Source organism: Tarenaya hassleriana, unplaced genomic scaffold (genome assembly GCF_000463585.1).
Source record: "Tarenaya hassleriana unplaced genomic scaffold, ASM46358v1 Cleome4, whole genome shotgun sequence".
NCBI classification, from domain to species: domain Eukaryota; kingdom Viridiplantae; phylum Streptophyta; class Magnoliopsida; order Brassicales; family Cleomaceae; genus Tarenaya; species Tarenaya hassleriana.
Window position 1 is genome coordinate 5665476 of NW_010966881.1, and position 21985 is coordinate 5687460.

The following is a 21985-nucleotide window of genomic DNA, read 5'->3' on the forward strand; positions in this document are numbered from 1 at the left end:
ACACAATATATATATATATATATATATATATATAGTGTGATTCAAGAACATTAGGGTTTATAGAATTGAGATTACGTACGTTCCAAGGAAGAAAACCTCGGCCAAAACAAAAGAACCCAAGATGGCAACGATGACCATTTTCAGAGGACTGAAGGCAGTAACGAAAACGGGTCCTCGAGTCTTCATTATCAGTCCTTGTACATAGTAAGCGATCCCCGAACAAATCACTCCCTGAATTCGAAAATCCATGTCCAGTCAGTTCAAAATTTTATGAATTGCAAACCCTAAACCTAACGTTTCTTAGCGAGCAAGTAACCAATCTAGAAGATCTCGAAATGACTTACACTATAAACAGCAGCCAGTAACTTGGAATCGAACTGTACTGACCAGGCGGCTGGATTGCCTCTTTCGATCAAGAAAGCAGCCAAGGTGCCTTCAATAGCACCCATTAGGCATATATAAGCTGTTAAAGAGAGCTCGAACGGGTATGATTTAAGCGTGATAGCCTGCATAAATGAAGTCGTATATATATATATACACACACACATGACGATCAAGGGAAAACACCAGTGAAAGAGAATACACAGACAAATATTTTCAGATGAAACTATACTTGGAGATTGATGAATCCGGCCCAACAAATCGAACCGACGACTATCAGAATAGCGCCCTTTAAAGGTTGGTTTTCGATCTCGGGGTTCGGTGCTTCTCGATCAATGATATCGGGATTCGTATTCCATGGAAGAGGAACTAAAGGCCCCCTCACAAGAGTCATTAGCATTGCCCCACCAACTGTTACAATGGTCCCGAAAATCTTGGCCTGACCTTGTGTTTTTCTGATATTCACATTCTCAAGCCTGTATATATACAATGTACATTCATCCATCACTTCTCCGGAACTGCATGACCGATACCGAAATTCTTATCAATGTGGTATATAATGTTACCTGAAGAGCCAGGCCATGAGAAAGGCAAAGGCAGGGAGGACATTGGACATTGCTGCGGTGAAAGTGGCCGAAGTGTATCTCATTCCGGTGTAGTACAAATTCTGATCTATCGTCGGCCTATATATACATACATACATACAAAAATCGCGTAAATAAATAACCATTAGAGATTGAAAGATCGAAAAATCCTCTGGCAAGGTCGAGGCTAAATTCTTACTCCAGTAATCCGAGCATTAATATCTTGAACAAGACCGGCAGAGTCATCTTTGGCCTCACCTTTCTGTTCATTGAGATACACAATATATAAAATCAGTAATCTCATATACCCTCATGCAAACGTATATACAGCTTAACCTAGCATACAGATATACACAAGTTCATGCATTACATATATATATATTATACGTGTACGTACGTATATGCAGAAGGAAAGTGTGTGTGTGTATATATATATACCGATCCAAGAAAAAGGCAAAAGGAGAGATCACTAGCGTTGCGACGATATAACGGTATGAGACGAGAACGTGAGGGCTCATGCCGTTGTTGAGGGCAGACTTTGCTATAATCGACAATCCAGCACTGCCAAACTGTAGAAATATAACCAGTAGAAACGGCTTCCATGTCTTCAATGTTCCTACAAAACCCCTCTCCATTACTATGCTCTGTTTTAATGTCAATATTATGCATATATATATATATATAATGTATGTGTGTGTGTGTGTCGGTATATATATATACGCTATATATATGTGTGTGTCACGTGTCAGTATATACAATATGTGCAGTGATGTGTGTTCGATGAGAAACGAAGGAGAGGGGGGTGAGGTTGGTTTTATAACGGTGATTCAGCTTCTTTCTTGCAAATGAGGTTGCGAGTATATATGTATGTCATTATCGTCATAATTATGAAAATGATAAATGCCCAAAAAAAAATCTGAAGTTTAGGTAAAATAACCCATTAATACCAAAATTATTGTTTTGCACCGTAAAATTACCTAAACTTTAGTTAATACACTTCAAATCGCTTTCACGTCATTCTCACAAAACTTTTATAATCAATTTCTAATATTTCCGTTAAGATTTTTTTTATGCTTAGGTAATTCGAAAGTAAAATTATTTTTTAAGCAAAACTTTTTTGTTCTAGCATTTGTTTTCTTCAAATCGCACGAAAATATTTAATGCCAGTGAGATCATTAAATTATTTAATTCATAAATCTTTTAATTTATAATTCGGTAATACCTTATAATTGCACTTTTTATATTTATAAATTTATATTTTTGTCAGTAATCACTTAATATCAAGAGATTCGTGATATGGCTTCATCATAGCACTAAAGCGATTAAACATCGAAATAACCTTAAATGACACATAAACCACGCATTAAACTCCACAACTTGTAATGATGATACAATAACAATCCCCATTCTGAAATTACTTGACATGGAAATCCCAACTGGAATTTTTTTAAAGAAGGCGAGATATGGAAATGAAGCTATTACATACATACATACATACATACATACATACATACATACATACATACATACATACATACATACATACATACATACATACATACATACATACATACATACATGAATACATACATACATACATACATACATACATACATACATACATACATACATACATACATACATACATACATACATACATACATACATACATACATACATACATACATACATACATACATACATACATACATACATACATACATACATACATACATACATACATACATACATACATACATACATACATACATACATACATACATACATACATACATACATACATACATACATACATACATACATACATACATACATACATACATACATACATACATACATACATACATACATACATACATACATACATACATACATACATACATACATACATACATACATACATACATACATACATACATACATACATACATACATACATACATACATACATACATACATACATACATACATACATACATACATACATACATACATACATACATACGGCGGAGGCGTATCCTTTGCTGAAGAACTTGTCCACGGGATCCGTCGAATCGATCGTTAACTCCAACAACGCCAATAGTGTCGCTTTCAAGTCCTTTGTTACTCCGAATCCAGCCGCAGAACCCGTTGCAAGAAAACATGACATGATCTGTACATGTGTCCAAAATGTATACATATGGTATATATATATATATAATAACCTCTGTATTGTTGGTTTAGAGGTTGAGATTCATCACCTTGTCGCCGTAAAAATCGAGCTGATAGTTGAAGGGATTGATTTTTCCGGTGGCGAATTGGAAGATGGAGAAGAAAAGTTGAGTAACCGCGTAAGCTAGTCCGATCACAGCAACTGACAACATGTATCTTCAAGAAATCCCAAGCATAAGTTACAAGAAAATCCATAGATATTTCGATCTCATGATCGTGTGGATATATATATATATATCGATTTTTGAACTTTTCGAGTAAAACCCATATCTTCATTTGGCCATTAAAGCATATGCCGAGTCGAATTCGGAAACCGGTCAGTCCATGTCATGTATAATGTCACAGAAACTTGTGCTTAAGAAAGTGCACAAACTAAAGAACAAAAACTTCTTTAGATTCTTTTTTTTTTCTTTCTCGAATCTAGATTTAGGGCAAAGATTATATGTATGCTACCTATATGCATAGACGTCTTTAAACTCGAATTTTACAGAGAGCCGACCAATCTCGAAGGTGCTCGTGTTTGTGCCGAGAACGATGACCGATACGAGGAGGAAAACCGCCGTCAAAACCCTAAGGAGGAGGACGAGCACTGCTCTCATTGACACCGGCGGCGACGGAGATGAGGACGGCGGGGGCGGAGCCATTAATTAGAGTTCTCTTAATCAAGTAATTTGCCTAATTAATCAAAGAGATTAGAAAGATCAAACACAGAAGTTCTGACAGTAATGTTTGAAGTGGCCATGATCTTATAAGACAAAGCTACGGGCGTTGACTCCGTGAAGAGATAGGGTTTGACTTTTCGTCCATTGGTTCGCTGGTTTGGGACCAAATTACTAGCGAGAGAATAGCGATGTCAAACAAAAAAATTCCAATATTAAATTCTATAAGTGTTTAATAATTAAAATCCAAATCTAATTTTTTAGTTAGTTAGTATTTTAATTTATTGTTTCTGTCTGCTTTATGAATTTTTCATATTTTTGTAAAACATATATTTGTTGTTAACATAATCGTAAATTATAATAATATTATAAACTTTAGAATTTATTCCACGATATGGATCTTAAATGCCATCCCTCCGCTAGTAAAATTTTGTATTTGATAAGAATGCTTCCTAATTTAAATTTAGATAATAATAAAATGATTTTAAGTATTGGCTGGCTTTCAGGTGGCCAGATCTTCTTTCTTCTCAATGATTAAATCCGCGTACTCGTTGTTGTTTATGCAACCGAATTTATATATAATTTAATATTTTGTTCATATTTATTCACGCACTTAATTTGCGGGTGTATTTTTTTCGTCAATTTGCTATTTTATAATATTTAGATTACTTAAATTCATAATGATACCCATGTTCCAACACGATTTTCTTATACAGGATCTTTTCTTTTTTTTAAAAAATTTCGTTGACATATATAGGACCGTGTTGAAACACATTCTCATGTCAGAGTGCGGTTCAATTCGTCCGGTCATGTTTAGTTATTTCGACCGGTTTGAGTTTGTCCGGATGTTTGTTCTTAGACGTTAAATGCCGTCGGTTCTTTTAGCCCTTTTGTAAACGTCTCTATTTATTTTCAATTTATACTTAAAGAAATCATCTTTTTTACTACTTTTTTTTTTGTTTGAAATGTTAGGGGAAAAAACAATTTGTTTAGAGTCTGAATTTGCACTAGAAATGTCAGTTAAAATCGATATGTGGTTTAGTTTAAACGATTCGGCCCGTTTAGTTTAAATCTTTAAGTCGCATTAGTCTTGTTGGATTCTTTCCATACAAAGACTTGTTTCTTATGCAACCGGAGCGAAGAGTTGTGGGGATGATGATGATGATGATGATGATGATGATGATGCATATCATAATTAAATAGTAGTGATATGAAATGGGAAAAAAGAAGATAGTGAGATGATGATGATTGAGGACATGTGGGAGAACGTGACGAGAGAAAATATGAAAACGTATATTCAAACTGTGATAGTGATGAGAAGGATGTCTCTTGGGCCAAAGCTGCTGTGTGGGAGAGAGAGAGAGAGAGAGAGAGAATGTGCTTCACTCCTTTTGCTTTATATATTTTCAACTTGTATAATAACTTCACAATCAACTGCCATGGAGGCCGAGTTAATATAAAATAGGACAAAAAATGAGATTTTTTTTCCTAAGTAGAAGACGAAAAAGATATATGAAAATTAGAAAAATAAAACTAGGTAAAATAAGTATGAAAATTAGAAGACTTGAGAACATGATCTATATATATCGTTTTTTTTTTATTAAAAGTAAATATTATATATATAAACAATCGTACACAAGAGATTATCAAACAATACATCACAATATCTGTATTACCGTTTGGTAATTTTTTCGGTACGATTGTTTATATATATAACATTTACCTTTAATAAAAAAAAAAGATATAGATTATGTTCTCAAATCTTCTAATTCTCATATTTATTTTACCTACTTTTATTTTTCTAATTACATAATCTTATATATACGCTAAAAGATTCCAGCTAGTTAGTTTCAGTACTTTAAAAATAAATTCTAAAATTATAATTATTATATATTCCTATTTCAAAAAATTTATAAAAAAGATGCATGGGTTGTTCTAACCCAATGCGATGTTAGCAATTAGAATTTTTGTTCTAAGTCTCTGTACTAAACAATGTTTTATAAATGCGTCATGAACTTAATTTGAAATGTATATAATATGATATTAAAATAATTGGCATCCTATGAGTTGCTTTTTATCTTCTTTTTTTTCGTTTGGTATTATGGAAGAAAATGCAATTGGTCACACCTCATTTGTCTCTCCTCTTTAATTTGAGAGAGAGAGAGAGAGAGAGAGAGAGAGAGAGAGAGAGAGATCTGCTTTATGGGAAAGAAACGCTTTATTCGAGGCTAAGGGTACAGTCTTGGTTACCACAAAAGCAGATCCAAAACTCAGATTCCACAATCACTTTGCACACTGCCCCTCAATCATATATATATATATATATATATACATATATATATATATATATATATATATATATATACCCGCACACGCATATATACATTCAATAAAAATAATTTGCGTATCAACGAAAAGTTTCGGTTACAGTTTTTTTAAAATTATATAACTAAGTATAGTAATTTTAGCTTTACATTATGCTGCCGAAAAAAAGATCTTCCATTAAAAACTCGCTACTAAATCAGCTTGTTTATTTCTATTTGATAAAGAGACAAGGAAGGAATGGGTAACATGATTGAAATTATATATATATATATATATATATATATATATATATATATGTATATACCCGCACACATAAACATGATCAAACTAGTTTACTCTATCTATATGTGCATGCATATTGAATACGAGTTTCAATGTATAAACATCATAGTCCATGACATGAATAACATAGAGGTTTACATATATATCTCTCTTCTATATATATATATATATATATATATGCATATCCGTGTTTGATGGTGCTTTTTGACTCATAGATCTGCGTGCTGGTCTTACGTTAGAAGTTGTTACTGTCTCTAACGACAAAAGAATCCCATAAGTTCCTTTCATAACGGAAATGTGCATGGTTTTTAGTGGGTTTTTGGCGTTTCCCTTTGGACAATTGTACCTTCTTCTCCTTCTCTTCTTTTTTTCTCCAATCTTTATATCTTTGGATGTTTCTACTATATATATGCATGCATGCATGCATGCGTGAGTGTGTGTATATATATGCGCAACAACAAAAACAAAAACATTGTACCTTACAGCATCCCTGCTGATGATATATAGGTATAATTGCATAATCATTTATGTAGAAACATCCAATATACAAAGCAACAAAAGATTTAATAGCCCAATATATATCACACCCTTCCATGGCATGCATAACTTACCTAGATGTATATGTACGTGCACGTACACATGAATATTTTTTTTATGTATATAAATATGTTTGGAGAAATTTACCTACGCATACGTACATACATTACATAGATACACATACTACATAATGTTGTGAAACAAGGAGTGACAGAGCAGTGAAACTGTCTTAAATTCAATGCACTAATTACTGGGTTTAGACTTAGAATTAAATATATATATATATATGAGTATATGAGTATATGTGTGTATTATTCATAACAAAGCTCTATAAGACTAACCATATCTTAATAAACAAAATCGAATCGAATTTTAGGCAAGAATGAGAATAAGATCGTAATCTGAATAACCTGTAACCTGTAAAATTACGTCAGCTAAAATATTGTCCAAATCAAAGTTAGATGTCAAGGGGAAGACAAATTAAGGATGTAGATGATAAGTAGTATATAACCCAATGTTCTTCATGCTATATATCACGAATACTAATTAACCACAAGAGATGGACTGACGAGACAAAACACACACACACACACAAAGTTTCCTATATCTACTCTTTCAAAACATACTCCTATCTGATACAAACCCACCAAAAGTAGTGAAGAAAAAAAGAAGAAGAAGAAGGATACATAACCAACAGTACCGACATCGACTTTGATTGATTTCATGACAGTAACTGAGTCCCGATTGAAGCCCGAAAGCAATCTTCGCCATAGCTCGTGGCATTTGATCTCTCGGTATCTCGCCTCACTTGGTGACGTGATGTACAATCCAACCAACAAAAGAATCAAGAATGATTTTAGTCGAGCTCAGACCTCAAGGAAGCGTTTAGGGACCTTAAGACAGGTAATGGCTTGCAGAGTTGTTGGAAGCGAAACCGAGAAGATCGGTGTTCCAAGAATTGTTACTCCCGCCCCATGAAGAAGGGTATTGATCATTCGCCGAGTTTATGTTTATGTTCGCCAATAAGTTCCTCGACAAGTTATTCACTCCTTTATGATCGTTCTCTTCTGCCGTAACATTGTCTGATTGTGTGTCCCCGGCCGCTGCAGTCATATCCACCAACGGCTTATATCTTGTCTGATTCAAGTAATTACCTGTCTCTTCTTCGTCTTGATTAATGTCTTTGTTGCCTTCAAGCAATGGATACAACACACTTGAAGATTGATCCAACCCTGGCGTGTTGATCAAGAAAGGGAATTGCTGAATTTGTTGCAACGAAGGTCTCCACTGATCCAACGCCCCGCCACTTGAACTCCCCGTTATCGCGCTGTTTAGCTGAATTCCCCCCAAACCCAACTCGACGTTGCTTGTACAGTAGTCCCCGAGGCCTTGGAGAGGGGACAAGAAGGGCAAGTTCGAGCTTAAACCCGAGGTTTGACCAATGTTGAGAATCTTGCTAGGGTTTGAGTAACTTGTGTGGCGAGAAAAAGCCGAACTAGAGGAAGTACTAGCTTCTTGTTGATGGTGGTGGTGATGATCAGAGGCAACCATGACCTTTGATTTTGACCTCATGCCGCTCCCACCGTTCGATTTGCTCCTCTTGTTCCTCCTATACCCTCCGCCCACCGGCACGTTCCTCAGGGCACCGCCACGTGTCCAGTAACGGCGACAGGTCTTGCAGAAGTGGCGTGGCTGAGTGAGGCTGTAGTTGTTGAAGTAACAGAACTTGGTGTTTGTGGAATCGCATCTAGGGCACTTTAAAGCTGCTTCGGGCAATGGGATCTTGGCGAGCCGGGCTCGTTCCACCATCGAGCTCGGCCTCACGGTCTGGCCCGCGGTGGCGGCACCGCCGTCCACCACCTGAGGTGGTCGTGGAGCTGCGGCCGAGGGAACCGGCGGCGAAAAATGATTAGGGTTGTGACGATCGTTTGTGAATCCAAATGGTTGTTGGTTCCCATGCTGCATAACAAATTAATGGGTTATTTTAACGATAATTTAGTGGAAGTGGTTTGAACAAGAAAAGGTGAGAATCAGAAAAAGAGTTTGAAATGCTGTCGGAACCCCCCCAAAAAAAAAGAACGCAGATAAAAAGGAAAGGAATCGTAGCTTTATTGTTTTCTAGCAAGAAATTCAGAAGCAAGTACATAAGAATAAGAACTTGCAAAATTATTTCCAACATGGAAGAACAAAGAAGAGGAACGGTCAGAAAAAAACATCAAATGTTGGTTTACGAAAATAAAATGTAAACTAAGAAAAGGGTATTCACAAAAAAAATGCATTAATTTAGGATAAAATTATTTAAAAAATTAGATCGACTCCAGAAGATGATCATGTTTTTTTTTTCTGGGTATATTCGAGAAGACAAAAAAAAGGTGTCATCGATCGGCTTAGGAATATTTGCAAGCATATCTCTATATATAATCTTTCTCCGGTCGATTCTTTTGTGCAGAATATATAAGAAGAAGCTGTAACTAGCGATTTGATCAAAGGAAACAACACAAAAGAACTCAAGATTTATGTGCCATATACATATGATATATAGTTTGAAAATCATATCGGAGGAAATTTTTGTACGATGAATTAAGAAAAAAACGGTAACCTGTTGCCAGTTCGGTGGATCAAACTGATACACCGGAAGAGATGAGAAGACCATCTTCGAATTGTTTTTTTTTAATTAGCTTTAAATGCTTCAAAACTTTGGGATAAAGTGTTGATGGGTTTTTGAAGATATGGTGGAAGATCACATCGCAGAAGAAAGAAGATCGGTAGAGAAGGAGAGAGAGAGAGAGAGAGAGAGAGAGAGAGAGAGAGAGAGTTAGCCTATTTATTTATTTATTTGTCTCTTTTTTTTTTCTCTTCCACTTTTGATCTCTATACTTCTGTGTTTCTTCTTGTTTCTTTTTGTTTTGATTAAACCCTTCTTTCCTTTTTTTTCCTTTTATTTTTAACCTTTTTGGAATTAAGTATCAGCATCAATTTCATTTTAAGTTATTAATGTATATTTTTCCAAATTGTTCATGTTCTCATTTATGTCAAAATCACAAAATACAAGTAAGAGTTCGTAAGATCGATTTTTAATTCAAACAACTAGGGTTTGAGAGATAATAGTAAGATATATAAAATTTTAGAGTATGTCATGAGGATAACACCATAGAACTCCCCTATGTAGAAAACATCGTATAGATATATAAAAAAAAGATCGATTTAAAATTAATGCACATAATTTTAACCAAAAAAAATGAAAAGAACCTTTGGGATCTGAAATATTGTGTCATGCGCATATACATATATACAAACACGAATGTGCCTATGCATTAATCAATGAGGAATTACAAAAAACTAAGCTTGTATTGATTAATTTGCGAGTTGATATGTTATCTCTCCTTTTAATTTGGTCAATAGAGGAATAGTGTAGTTCATCCATACCGCATGCAATTTAATTATAATGCCTTGATAAATTCATAATGTAAAAATATATAATCCAATTTTTATCGAATAGTGATTAACGAGAAAAAGGAGAGTTTCCTTAGCATGTAAGCTTTTTTCCTTCTTTTGCATGTGTTTACAGTAGTTCCCGGAAAGAGATGTCAAGGAGCGAGTGGCCATGCAGAGAGAGAGACAGAAACCCTAGGGTACCCCAAGTAATTTAAAATATTAAAAGAAAAATGGTCGGAGAGAATATCATTATATATGAATTAAAAACAAAAAGATTTTTGAATAAATTTTATAAAAAAAAGTGAATTGGTAGTGGGGTGGTCTTTGGTGGAGCGGTCACAATCGACCGCACCTTTGATAGATTTCCATGGCTATGACCCAAATATCGTTTCTATTATTAAATTTTTTTTATTAACAGTTATCATTTTTAATTTAATTAGATGCAAAATAATTAAATTGCATTTCGCATGTGGACTGCTATTGAAGATTTGATTTTTCTTTCAGAAAGACTAAAACGACCCGACAACGTACAATTTCGTCACAAGGACATGTTTTGGCCTTGGGAGAAAAAGCCGGTCCAAGAATACAAATTTGATAACTTGTTAATTAAATAACATAAGCGGATAGGCCCACACGACCATGTAAGTAGATTTGGTTTCAATAGAAAAAGTAATTAGAATTGTTTAATTAAAACTTACAAAGGATTATATATATAACATTATATTATAATGGTGTATTATGTGTGATTCATTATCTCTGTCCTATTAGGATTTCCGTGAGTACTTGATTTCATATCCAAGGGATAAATTTTTACTGATTGTCCATTTAAATCTGTTGATTCGAATAAATCTAAAACGATCGAATAAATTAGTTCAAGGAATTCGTTATATTATAATGATATATATATATATATATATATATATATATACACATGCATATTTGTGTGTGTGTGGAGTTTTGATCATACCAGAAGGTAGAAATTGTACAATTTAATTTAGTGATTTTCCTGTCGTTTTAATTGTCTCTAAAATTACAATTTGTAATATATTTCACAAAACATATTATTATGTGTTCGATCATACAAAATTTTATACGAAGTTGTAACGAATAAATCATTGTTAGTACGGGTCTATCTATTGATCAATTAATAATTTACGTTTGGTCCACTAAGTTGTATGAAACTGTTGTACTAAGCTTTTTGTCTCATGAGATTGAGTGCCTACATGGTCTACACATTAGTTAGACCTAAGAAAAATTAGACAAATTTTATTTAGATAATTTATTTTTTATTAAAAAATATTATGAACAAAATGTTGTCGTATATACCTAGCTATCATTATATTATTAATATCTCTGTAGTTTATATACCTTATTTCATATATATATATATATATTTATATATTTATATATATTTAGGGTTTAGGGTTATATATATATATATATATATATATATATATATATATTGATTATATATATATATATTTGTTTGAATTTGTAGGAAATACTAATTAATGGGTCGACCGACTTCTGTTAGAATTTTGCTTTTGTAGGATCGTGAGGACTAAATTGAATAATATACCAAAAACCGCCTCTCATCATAATAAATATACATATGCAAGGACCAGCAGTTGAACTCTGTATATATATATACACACACACACATGGTAACAATGGTACGTATGACTTGCATCCATACTGCATTTTCTTACTTCTAAAACCACGAAGGATGGATCTAATATTTATGAACCTTAATGTTTTTGTTTTCGTCATAAACACACACATATATATACACTATATATTAGTGTTATCCTCGTCGATACACACACACACATATATATATGTATATATTGATGGGCTAGAGGTGCCCTAGAGTTTTGGCAAGGGCTAGAGGAAGTAGCATGGTTTTGCGGGAAAGTGAAACCAAATTCTAAACTCTACAGTAGGGGTGGTGGGGGTAACGGGGCCTGTCCTGTTCAGAGATGCTCACGGTCTGGTTGTTTTAGCTTTTCCCATTTTCCACGTCAGCATTTTCACTCATCGTTGCCCCACGGCTCTTTCTTTGTCGTTTTCTTGTCTCCTACGCGCATATAGAATTGTGTGTACTTGTATGGATACATGCAATTTAATCAATTATTAGATACTCCCTGACGTTTGTTTAACATTTAAACCCACAAATTAAGAAAAATAATGATTTATCCAAAATACCTTTATTTATTATATAGATAAATTTTATTGTTAAACATTATTAATTAAAGATAAATTTAAAAAATATTAAAAATTTTATAGAAAATTTGAAAAACGTTATTTATTTTGAAACAAAAATATTATTATAAGACGTTCTCTGATATAAAATGGAGGGAGTAGTATTTATCAAGGTCGCAAGAATTTTTTCACTACACATATTAGAAAAATTACGTATGTTCATGGAAAATGTTTCCGTTATTGACAAAACCGATGGAATTAAATCCCATTACATTTTTATTATAAAAATAATATATCCAAACGAAATAAAAATAAAGTTAGCACTTTTTTTAAAACTTGTGACATGAACACTAACACCACAAATACTAATGAAACTATAAATGAAGATTGTTTTCTAAGTGCAAATTGAAGAATGAAGACTTTAATAATAAATTAAACTGTGTGAAATATTGTCTCAAAGCGTAAATCATAGACATGTGATCAATTGCTTGTACCTAACTCTGCCGAAGAGCTTTGTAATTAATTAGCAAATAATATATCCAATTAATGGTTAGTAAATGCACATGAAATATAAATATATGTGCATCATACCAATAGTATTCATGATTTTATAGTTGTCTATTTCGGGCTAATCGATCTAATCAATATATTTTCTCGTGCAAAAAATAAATAAATAAAGACTACAATTAATATCTTAAATATTTAACATTCGTATCTTGCCAGGAAAAAAAGGGCGAAAATGTATATGATCACAAATCAAATCATGACGACTCGACGGGGACGTTTCTTTTTTCCTACGTGATTTTCATTGCAACACTAAACAATGGCTATGGCCAATATGAATAATAATATATACGTATATATATGTGTGGGGGGGGGGGGGTTTAGGGCGAAATAAAGGAAAATAAATTTGAATAAAAAATTAACATTTCCATTACCAAAAAAAAATAAACATTTGATTTTTTTTTTTTGGAGAGAGATAGAGACGTGTTTCAGGAAGGTGTCCCGATCCGCTATTCGGTAAAGAAGGTTTTGTGGTCCAAATACACTCAGACGTTTGCAGTTATACAATGTATGAGGGCATTCTTCATAATATGGGGCCATAGGCACGATCCACCAATGTCCATTTTTATCAATAACGAAAACTTTATTTTTTTATTAAAACAAGACCAAATAAAATAATTATTAAACAAGACTGAACATTAAAATAACATAGCACATAATTTAATTACCCGGTAAATATTGATATTAATAATAAAGAATAAAAGGAAAATATTGATATAAGGCGTCAAGGTTATTTTAGGTTTTTATTGTATTATTATTATTCGTGTTTGATAATAACTTAAATAATAAATTAAAGAACCGTCTTCAGAAGTGTGCATGTGTTCTTGTTCTTTCTATACTCATTTTTCATGCAACCAAAAGATCCCCTTCTTCTCTGTTACACATCTCACCATTTTCATGGGTTGTAAAGCAACCAGTCATCTGCAGCTTTTGCACATACACCCACATATATATATATATATATATATGAACGTCCATTATTATATATATATATATATATATATTGTAATAATTATAATAATCTTTTGGGATTTCTTTTGGCCAAGTCTATTATGAGATTGAATCATTGAAATCGTTCTCACGTGCTACTCTTGTATAGAAGAATCCTATAGTCCGATTCCAACGTGGGCATATACTACTAATTTTGTGAATTTATAAAGATAAAAGGCTGCATTATTTTTACTCATTATTACATTATATACGCTTAAGTAGGGGTGTCAATTAAGCCCGGAGCCCGAAACCCGACCGAACCCGCCCGAAAATTATAAGGACATGGGCCTAAAAAATGTAGGCTCATTAAACTTCGGGCTTTCGGGCCTCGGGCCAAATGGGCTACAGGCCGGTCGAATCGGGCCAGTCGGGTCTCGGGCCGGGCTTGAGGCCCGTTAACTTTTTTTGTTTTTTCTAACCTTCTTTTCTAAACTAAAGTTTTACCTCTCTATACTTATAATATACTTATAAATATGTGTGCCTATATATATATATATATATATATATATTTGAATCAAATATATATCTTGGTTCCAATTAAACTTTTTAAAGTGACGGAAGTTTTGAATTTCTTAACCATATTACATCATATATATATAAGTTTACATTTTAGAAAGGGTAGAAGTTTTCAAATATATATATTTTTAAACCTTTGTTTGTATATGAACATATTGATTTTTTTCTATAGGTTTTAAATTAATTACATCATAGAATTTTTTTTATATTATGTTTGTTATTTGCAAAAAAATATTTTTATTTAGTAAAAAACCCGAAGCCCGGCCCGAACCCGCCCGAAGCCCTGTAGGGCCGGGCTCCGGGCCATCGATTCTAGACCCGAAAAATAAATGGGCGGGCCGGCCCGACCCGAAAAATTATAGGCCCGAATTGAACCAGACCCGAACCCGGCCCGACCCGCCCATTTTACACCCCTACGCTTAAGTATGTGTATTATATATTCTATTATTCTTGTAGGTCGTTTGATCCTTTATTTATTTTTTTATTAATAAAGAGATTGCTAGATAACAGGGAAAATTTAAAAGCTTAAACGTATACCACAAATAGATTTTAGTTTATGGTTAGCAAAAAAAATAAATTATAACAACAGTTTTTAACTAATTAAACGAACTTTAATTTATCCGAAATATTTGACCAGATTTGAAATTGAATTCACCTTTTTCCCTAAAAGTAATTACTGCCCTTTTGAATGATTAAGAGGAATCAAATTTGAAATTTGAAAGTAAACAATTATCCGTAGGCTAGTACAGTGATAACAATTTATATTTATTTTTATTTAGAATATATATATATATATATATATATATATATGTATACTTTTATTCTATAAATAGTATTAAATTCTAAGTTTGATTCATACAAATATTTCTTAACACCAACAAGGGGTGGTCGAGTGGTCAACTTGATGGTGCAAAACATCTGAAGGTCGGATCTTCGATTTTTTTTGGTGGGAATGAATATAATTTCTGGATCAATTAAGACCCATATACAAAAAGTGCACTCAAAGAATAACAGTTATGATTTCTGCGTTATATAAAAAAATTCTTAACACATTACCAAATCAGATATGTAATTAATTCATATGATCTTTTTGTAGAGGTTGAAATGATCTCCATAGATGTCTAGATTATCTTCTACCGAACATGGAAAATAACAAAAAAAAGATGTAAACAAAAAGTAATATCTATTAATTTGAGGAATAAAAATAAAAAGAAAAAATAAGGATGAAAAATAATGAGTTTTCAAAATGGGAGGCCAAGGCCACCTCCATCATCAACCTAAAAGGATATCATGGATTGTGTAACTACCAATAAAAAAATATCATACTAACTCAATACAATTGACACCATTGGAGCTTAATTATACAAATTAATTTATATAAATTAATAAAAGATTAGTATTAAATTGATAAGTGTATCCAATAAAATCAAATTAATATCTTCTAGACCCGTGTAATTAGTATCTCCATAATAAATTATTCTAGATACGTACAATTTGTAATTATCTCCTACTTTAGGCGCCATGCCATGGTGTGTATATATATATATATAATAGAAGGAATTAATTTGATTTTATTACAGAGTGTCTATATATATATAATCAATATCGCTTTTTATTTGTATATAAGTTAATTTAAATAATCAAAATTAATATTAGTATCGTCATTCAAAGTTATTAACACAGATCCGTTAATCTGTATGAATTTGTAAAATGGATAGTATACAATATAAATTCTCAATTTCATGGTAAGATATGAACATATAATTTTACAGGGATAATTGATTTTATGTTTTATTTATTGTGTGAATGGGAAACGCAATTACGAGACAATGCAAATGCCATGGCAAGTAAAGATGTGGCTCGCTAGTAGCTAGCGAGGAGATGTTTACGCTAAAACCAACAACGCACCGTTTTGAATTTCTCCAATGGAACTTCATGTCGTTTCGTTAAGCAACCGAATTTGCTTTGTGGAAAAGCAAAGGCGTGGAAGTGGGATTCGACGGGACAGACTCTCCGCGACTGACTGGTCTCTGACTCTCTGAGATCGAGATTCCCATATCGATCCCAGAGACGCGGAAGAGGCGATCTCGGTGACCGCCATGGACGGAGGAGCAAGAGATTGGGAGCGCTCGGAGGTGCAAGACGACAACAACGCAGATGAAGAAGAGGAGGAGGAGGAGGAAGAAGAAGAAGATTCGTCGCTGGGGCTGGTGATGCCGCTGTCCCCGGACGTTTTCGAGAAGGATCGACACGTGATGTTCCTGGAGATGATGTACGAGTTGCTTCCTTACCATTACCAATCGCAGGAGATCAATCGCCTTACGCTCGCTCATTTCGTTATCTCCGGCCTCCGCTTCCTCGGCGCGATAGACCGTGTATGTCTCTGTCTCTGTCGCAATCTCTGTTTTTGGACGATTGAATTATGAACTCCAGCTGAATTCTAGGTTCGAGGTCACATTTTCCGAGTTCTTATTGTGTGGGTTTTGCTGATTGCGGTTGCCTAGCTTCGGTGATACCAACTACTTAGTAGAATTATCTCTTTATATAGTACGAATTCGATAGAATTTCGTTATTTTTATTCGATTCATCCCGAATTTTTCTGGTGCTTTAGGTTGATAAAGATGTAGTTGCAAGTTGGGTTCTGTCCTTCCAGGCGCGCCCTGGTTATAGCGCTGCCCCAGACAATGGTATACCCTCGACTCGAGTTTATGGTTTATTAAGAAATCTGTGATTGCTTTTGTTTGTCTTCTTCGTATAATTATGAGCTTATACGGACCTGCGTGGTGGTGGATAGATGTGTTTTGTTCCTGTATCTCTGGTGGTGAGGCATTGATATTCTCTGGTTGCTTGAGTTTCTACTAAGTTGCAGTGAATCAGAAGCGAGGGATTTGATAATGAGATGTTCTTTTGTCTGCAGGACAATTATATGGTTTCCATGGTTCTCGGAGTTCTCAGTTTCCTGTGGATAAAAATGGGGTATAAGAAATTTATTCCGTACCTTGATTGTTGGTAAGTTTTCCTCTGAGCATCCTTGTTTTGCTTATGTAGCATTTCTGTTTGATCTCTGCGCAGGTATTGACTCACAATGGCAGTCACCTCGCAAGCACGTACTGTGCCTTGGCAATACTGAAGAACATTGGCCATGATTTCTCGAACTTCGACTCTGAGTCATTGTTGTTGTCTATGAGAAATCTCCAACAGCCTGATGGCAGGTATGTTTCAGAGCTTATGACATGCTGTGAAGTTGCAGTTTTTTGCTCAGACCTACCGTTTTTTGGTTCCCGTTTTCCTTGTTTGCTCTTGAATAGCTTCGGATAAATCTTTTATTAGACCCTGAGCTTTGTTTGCCATGCCCCTTTTTAAACGTATGCATATCACTTCAAGTTGTCATGCTTCATGTTTAGATAATGAAGATGAAATGGGATCTTGGTCGAGGTATGATACTTTCTTCTTTATGCTACAGTTTTATGCCCATTCATATTGGAGGGGAGATGGATCTTCGGTTTGTCTATTGTGCTGGTAAGAAATGACTACTTGACAAGATTTACAAAGATGTTGATGATTGTGTTACACTTCGTAGAGTGTGAATCTAGTGTATTTGTTGATCAGCCGCCATCTGCTACATGCTGGATGATTGGAGAGGAATGGACAGAGAGAAGGCTAAAAACTACATATTAAACTGCCAGGTCTATGTCTCTTTTGTGGAAGTTGCTATGTCATCTCTCTCACTTAAAGGATATATACTTGAATTGACTTTTGAGTGTGTTCATGCGTGTATGTTCAACATTCCTCTTGCAGTCATATGATGGTGGCTTCGGGTTGGTTCCAGGCTCGGAATCTCATGGTGAGCTGTTGATAGATAATGTGTGTCTTTTGCACTACAATTTTCCGTGTTGGAGTTGGACTAAGTTGAACATTTTTATGCAAAATTTCAAACCGGATTAGTAGCCAAGAACTCTATGAATAACTGAGTTGCCCTTTTTTATCGGGGCTGTGGCTTTTACCCCTATTCACCAAATAGGATATGAATAGATTGGTAGTGCTTTATATCATCTGGTATTACTTTTCTTTTGATATATTCTTTGATGATGCTTAACTACGGTTTGCTACTTAGTTACACAGGTGGTGGTACTTACTGTGCTATCGCATCCCTCCGATTGATGGGGTTCATTGAGGATGATCTCCTATCAAATAATACATCATGTTCAATCATAGACCCTTCTATGCTTCTCAACTGGTGCCTACAGGTTTCTTCCTTAAATTTTATTCAGAGATTCATTTCTGCCGACAAACTGTTGGTTCTCATGTTGAATCATGAACTTGCCTAGTCTAGTCTTATGATGCTCCTGAGTGATATCATGGTTTATTTATGAACTTTGAAGATAGAAATTTATTCAGCTGCTTCACTTCTCTATGATTCTTACGTTCTCTGTTTTCGTCCTGCAGAGACAAGCGAGTGATGGTGGATTTCAGGGTAGGCCTAACAAGCCAAGTGATACGTGTTACGCGTTTTGGTATCCCTCTCATCCTTTGCGGATTTGTGAATACAGCTCTGATTATTCGCAACTGATACAGATGTTGCATCCGTGTAGGATTGGAGCAGTCCTGAAACTTTTAGGGGCTTCTGAGTTAATCGACGAAAACTCTCTGCGGGGGTTTTTACTGACCTGCCAATACAAGGTTCCTCCTCACCTTCTTCATCCCACTTCACTCTGTTGCATTGAATATCACATGATCGTAAACGCAATAATATAATAAGGTTTTTGTAGCACAGGGCAGTTAGGATTACGGGTGCAAATTTTGTTTCAAACCCTGTTTAGAATGACTTGATCAGTAGATTAATGGGGTTCATTGCTAATATTCTCAAGTTCTAACACTAGTTTTCGTGTGTCGCTGCACCAGTATGGCGGTTTCAGTAAATTTCCTAGAGAATTGCCGGATCTATACCATTCGTATTACGGGTATACAGCCTTCGCCCTCTTGGAAGAACCAAGCCTCAATCCTCTGTGCCCCGAGCTAGGTATACCCTCGGGTATCTGACTCATTCGAGTAGCACTTTCCACATCGATATAACGGATTGATTCAAGTCTCAAGTATATTCCCACTTTGCGCGTTTTGCACATTAATATCACTGAGATTGCAATTCTTCTCCTCGTGTTTTTTTTTCTTTCTTCTGGTGCATGCTTAAGATGGGAAGGTTAAGAACGTACCATTTGCACGGACCCTTGTAGAACCCTCGACCGTATCCGGTCACTGATCTTCTCTTATAGTTATAGTTGATGGATTTCAAGTCCGAGCTTGCATCTCGTTGCTTTTTTTTTTTTTAATTTCTTGAAGATGTTTAGTTTGGATCTTAGTGGTTACGTGATGAATGGGAGTATTAGATCAGATTTCGGTTTTTATATACATAATTTCAAACGGCTTATCAAACTAAATTAACTAAACGACTGAAAACTTCAACTCCTTTATAAATTCGCGATTTTTCCGTACAATTGATTTGATGCCATTCGGACAACGTGGCTAGGTATAAAGTTTGGTTCGTTTTGTCGTGTTGAAGTATATTGATTTTAACCAAAACCCTATGATACGAGTCCTCCATCTGGCTCAGAGGCTTCATAGAAATGGGCCAAAATTTCCCCAATTTCAACATGGGCCAACAATGTCCAGATATAGGGTAAGTTGAAAACTAGGGTTTCTACGTTTTCTTGCTCCATTGAAAACCCTAGTTTCCGAAATCTCGCTTCAGAGTCTCTGGTTCTGCCTCTGCCGAGATCTCCCTCCTCCCAGTCTCTTACTCTCTTGCCCGCGATAGGTGAGTTTCATGAGGAATTTATCAGCCGTAGTTCTCTGATGTCCGCTGAATTCTCTTACCTTTTGTGTTTGGGATCTCGAAGAAATTTTCGTTTGGATTTTTCACCTGATATCGTTGTCGCATTCCCGAAATATATATTCTTCTTCCTGGGAAATAAGACGGCACATTGTTTATTTCCGGTTTGATTCTTAGTTCAGATTCAATTTCGAATTTCTTGCTGTCGTAACTGAGGTGCGTTCCCCTATTGTTACACGTATTGTAGTTCCAACCTTTTCACGTGCCAAAGGTCTTAACATTTTTTTCTGGTTTAGTATTCCGCTGAGAAATCTTGTTCTTAGAGAACGAGCAAGCTTTTTCACTTTTTAAGTGTTTTAGATTCCAAAATAAATGCCGATGCACTGAAGTTATAGATTAGTCATGTTTCATGATGCCATAGCATTGTTTACCCTTTGCTATTTGGCGATAAATCGACTGAATGAGCTATTAGTTGGCATGAATTTCGATATAATGTCTTGTCGATTTCAGGATTACTGTGCGGAGGCAACAATGGTGAGGATCAGCGTCCTGAACGATGCTCTTAAGAGCATGTACAACGCGGAGAAGCGAGGGAAGCGTCAAGTCATGATCAGACCTTCTTCCAAAGTTATTATCAAGTTCCTCATTGTGATGCAGAAGCACGGTACGTGTCCGATATGTTGGCCTCTGGGTTTTGCGTTATGATGTTAGTAATAGTATACCTTCTAAGAAAAATCTATCCTTTTCATAGGTTACATCGGCGAGTTTGAATACGTCGATGACCACAGAGCCGGGAAGATTGTTGTTGAGCTAAATGGAAGGCTTAACAAGTGCGGTGTTATCAGTCCCCGTTTCGATGTGGGAGTGAAAGAAATTGAAGGATGGACTGCCAGATTACTTCCATCAAGACAGGTATGAAAGATTATGATTCTCCATCAAATTTAAACTGCAGTTACATGCTCATAGTGGGATGACTCTGCTGTCATTTTGGAATATGATCCAGTCTGATGATATTTTAGCAGTTGTCGCGCTTTCTGTCGCGTTTATTGAATCTCCCCCCGGCCTAACTTGGCAGTATTTGGGTTTGTGCAGTTTGGATACATCGTCTTGACAACCTCAGCAGGCATCATGGATCACGAAGAGGCTAGGAGGAAAAATGTAGGTGGTAAAGTGCTGGGTTTCTTCTACTAGGCTTTTATCACGTCTCCTCATAGAATCAAGATTTTTTTTCCTTGTTTTCTGGCTGAGTTTTGTAATGTGTTTCGGATCTTGTTCGTTATAGATTCATTTTGATGCTTTTGTTTCAACTCGTTTAAAACATGCTTGTTTTTCACTTGGGCCAAGAAAATTATGTCAAGGAGTTAATGATTGACCTTGTCAGCTTGTTGTCTTGCTTTGTTCTAGACAACTATCTCAATGTGCAGAAGAAATCTAAGCTTGACAGAGATTTT

At 35.0% G+C, this 21985-nt stretch overlaps 5 protein-coding genes across 5 annotated transcripts in view; 2 read left to right on the forward strand and 3 right to left on the reverse strand.

Moving 5' to 3' along the window:
- Positions 1 to 1712, reverse strand: part of LOC104824261 (WAT1-related protein At2g39510-like) — a 2953-nt gene extending 1241 nt beyond the window's left edge. Inside the window, exons 1-6 of the mRNA XM_010556290.1 lie at positions 1404 to 1712; positions 1165 to 1227; positions 948 to 1064; positions 614 to 857; positions 345 to 506; positions 80 to 231 (exon numbers count right to left, since the gene is read on the reverse strand). Coding sequence (XP_010554592.1) covers positions 80 to 231; positions 345 to 506; positions 614 to 857; positions 948 to 1064; positions 1165 to 1227; positions 1404 to 1600 — 935 coding nt within the window. The 5' untranslated portion in view covers positions 1601 to 1712. The remainder of the gene's footprint in view (positions 1 to 79; positions 232 to 344; positions 507 to 613; positions 858 to 947; positions 1065 to 1164; positions 1228 to 1403) is intronic.
- Positions 1713 to 2235: 523 nt separating this feature from the next.
- Positions 2236 to 3919, reverse strand: LOC104824587 (CASP-like protein 4D2). The gene is made up of 4 exons (XM_010556683.2): positions 3651 to 3919; positions 3227 to 3353; positions 2992 to 3138; positions 2236 to 2304 (listed from the first exon to the last, which is right to left on the reverse strand). The coding sequence occupies exons 1-4, from the start codon at positions 3839 to 3841 to the stop codon at positions 2236 to 2238; spliced, it is 534 nt and encodes a 177-aa protein (XP_010554985.1). The 5' UTR covers positions 3842 to 3919.
- A 3581-nt stretch (positions 3920 to 7500) lies between these two features.
- On the reverse strand, positions 7501 to 9811 carry LOC104824270 (dof zinc finger protein DOF3.6-like). The gene is made up of 2 exons (XM_010556298.2): positions 9600 to 9811; positions 7501 to 8959 (listed from the first exon to the last, which is right to left on the reverse strand). Exons 1-2 carry the CDS (start codon positions 9651 to 9653, stop codon positions 7895 to 7897), a joined length of 1119 nt encoding a protein of 372 aa, XP_010554600.1. The 5' UTR covers positions 9654 to 9811; the 3' UTR covers positions 7501 to 7894.
- Positions 9812 to 16686: 6875 nt separating this feature from the next.
- On the forward strand, positions 16687 to 20010 carry LOC104824271 (geranylgeranyl transferase type-1 subunit beta). Its single transcript, XM_010556299.1, has 11 exons — positions 16687 to 17082; positions 17319 to 17394; positions 17625 to 17683; positions 17780 to 17919; positions 18171 to 18226; positions 18317 to 18393; positions 18506 to 18551; positions 18830 to 18954; positions 19154 to 19221; positions 19300 to 19387; positions 19610 to 20010. The coding sequence occupies exons 1-11, from the start codon at positions 16807 to 16809 to the stop codon at positions 19745 to 19747; spliced, it is 1149 nt and encodes a 382-aa protein (XP_010554601.1). The 5' UTR covers positions 16687 to 16806; the 3' UTR covers positions 19748 to 20010.
- A 400-nt stretch (positions 20011 to 20410) lies between these two features.
- On the forward strand, positions 20411 to 21918 carry LOC104824272 (40S ribosomal protein S15a-1). The gene is made up of 4 exons (XM_010556300.1): positions 20411 to 20519; positions 21045 to 21198; positions 21286 to 21446; positions 21627 to 21918. The coding sequence occupies exons 2-4, from the start codon at positions 21066 to 21068 to the stop codon at positions 21723 to 21725; spliced, it is 393 nt and encodes a 130-aa protein (XP_010554602.1). The 5' UTR covers positions 20411 to 20519; positions 21045 to 21065; the 3' UTR covers positions 21726 to 21918.
- The last annotated feature ends 67 nt before the right edge of the window (positions 21919 to 21985 follow it).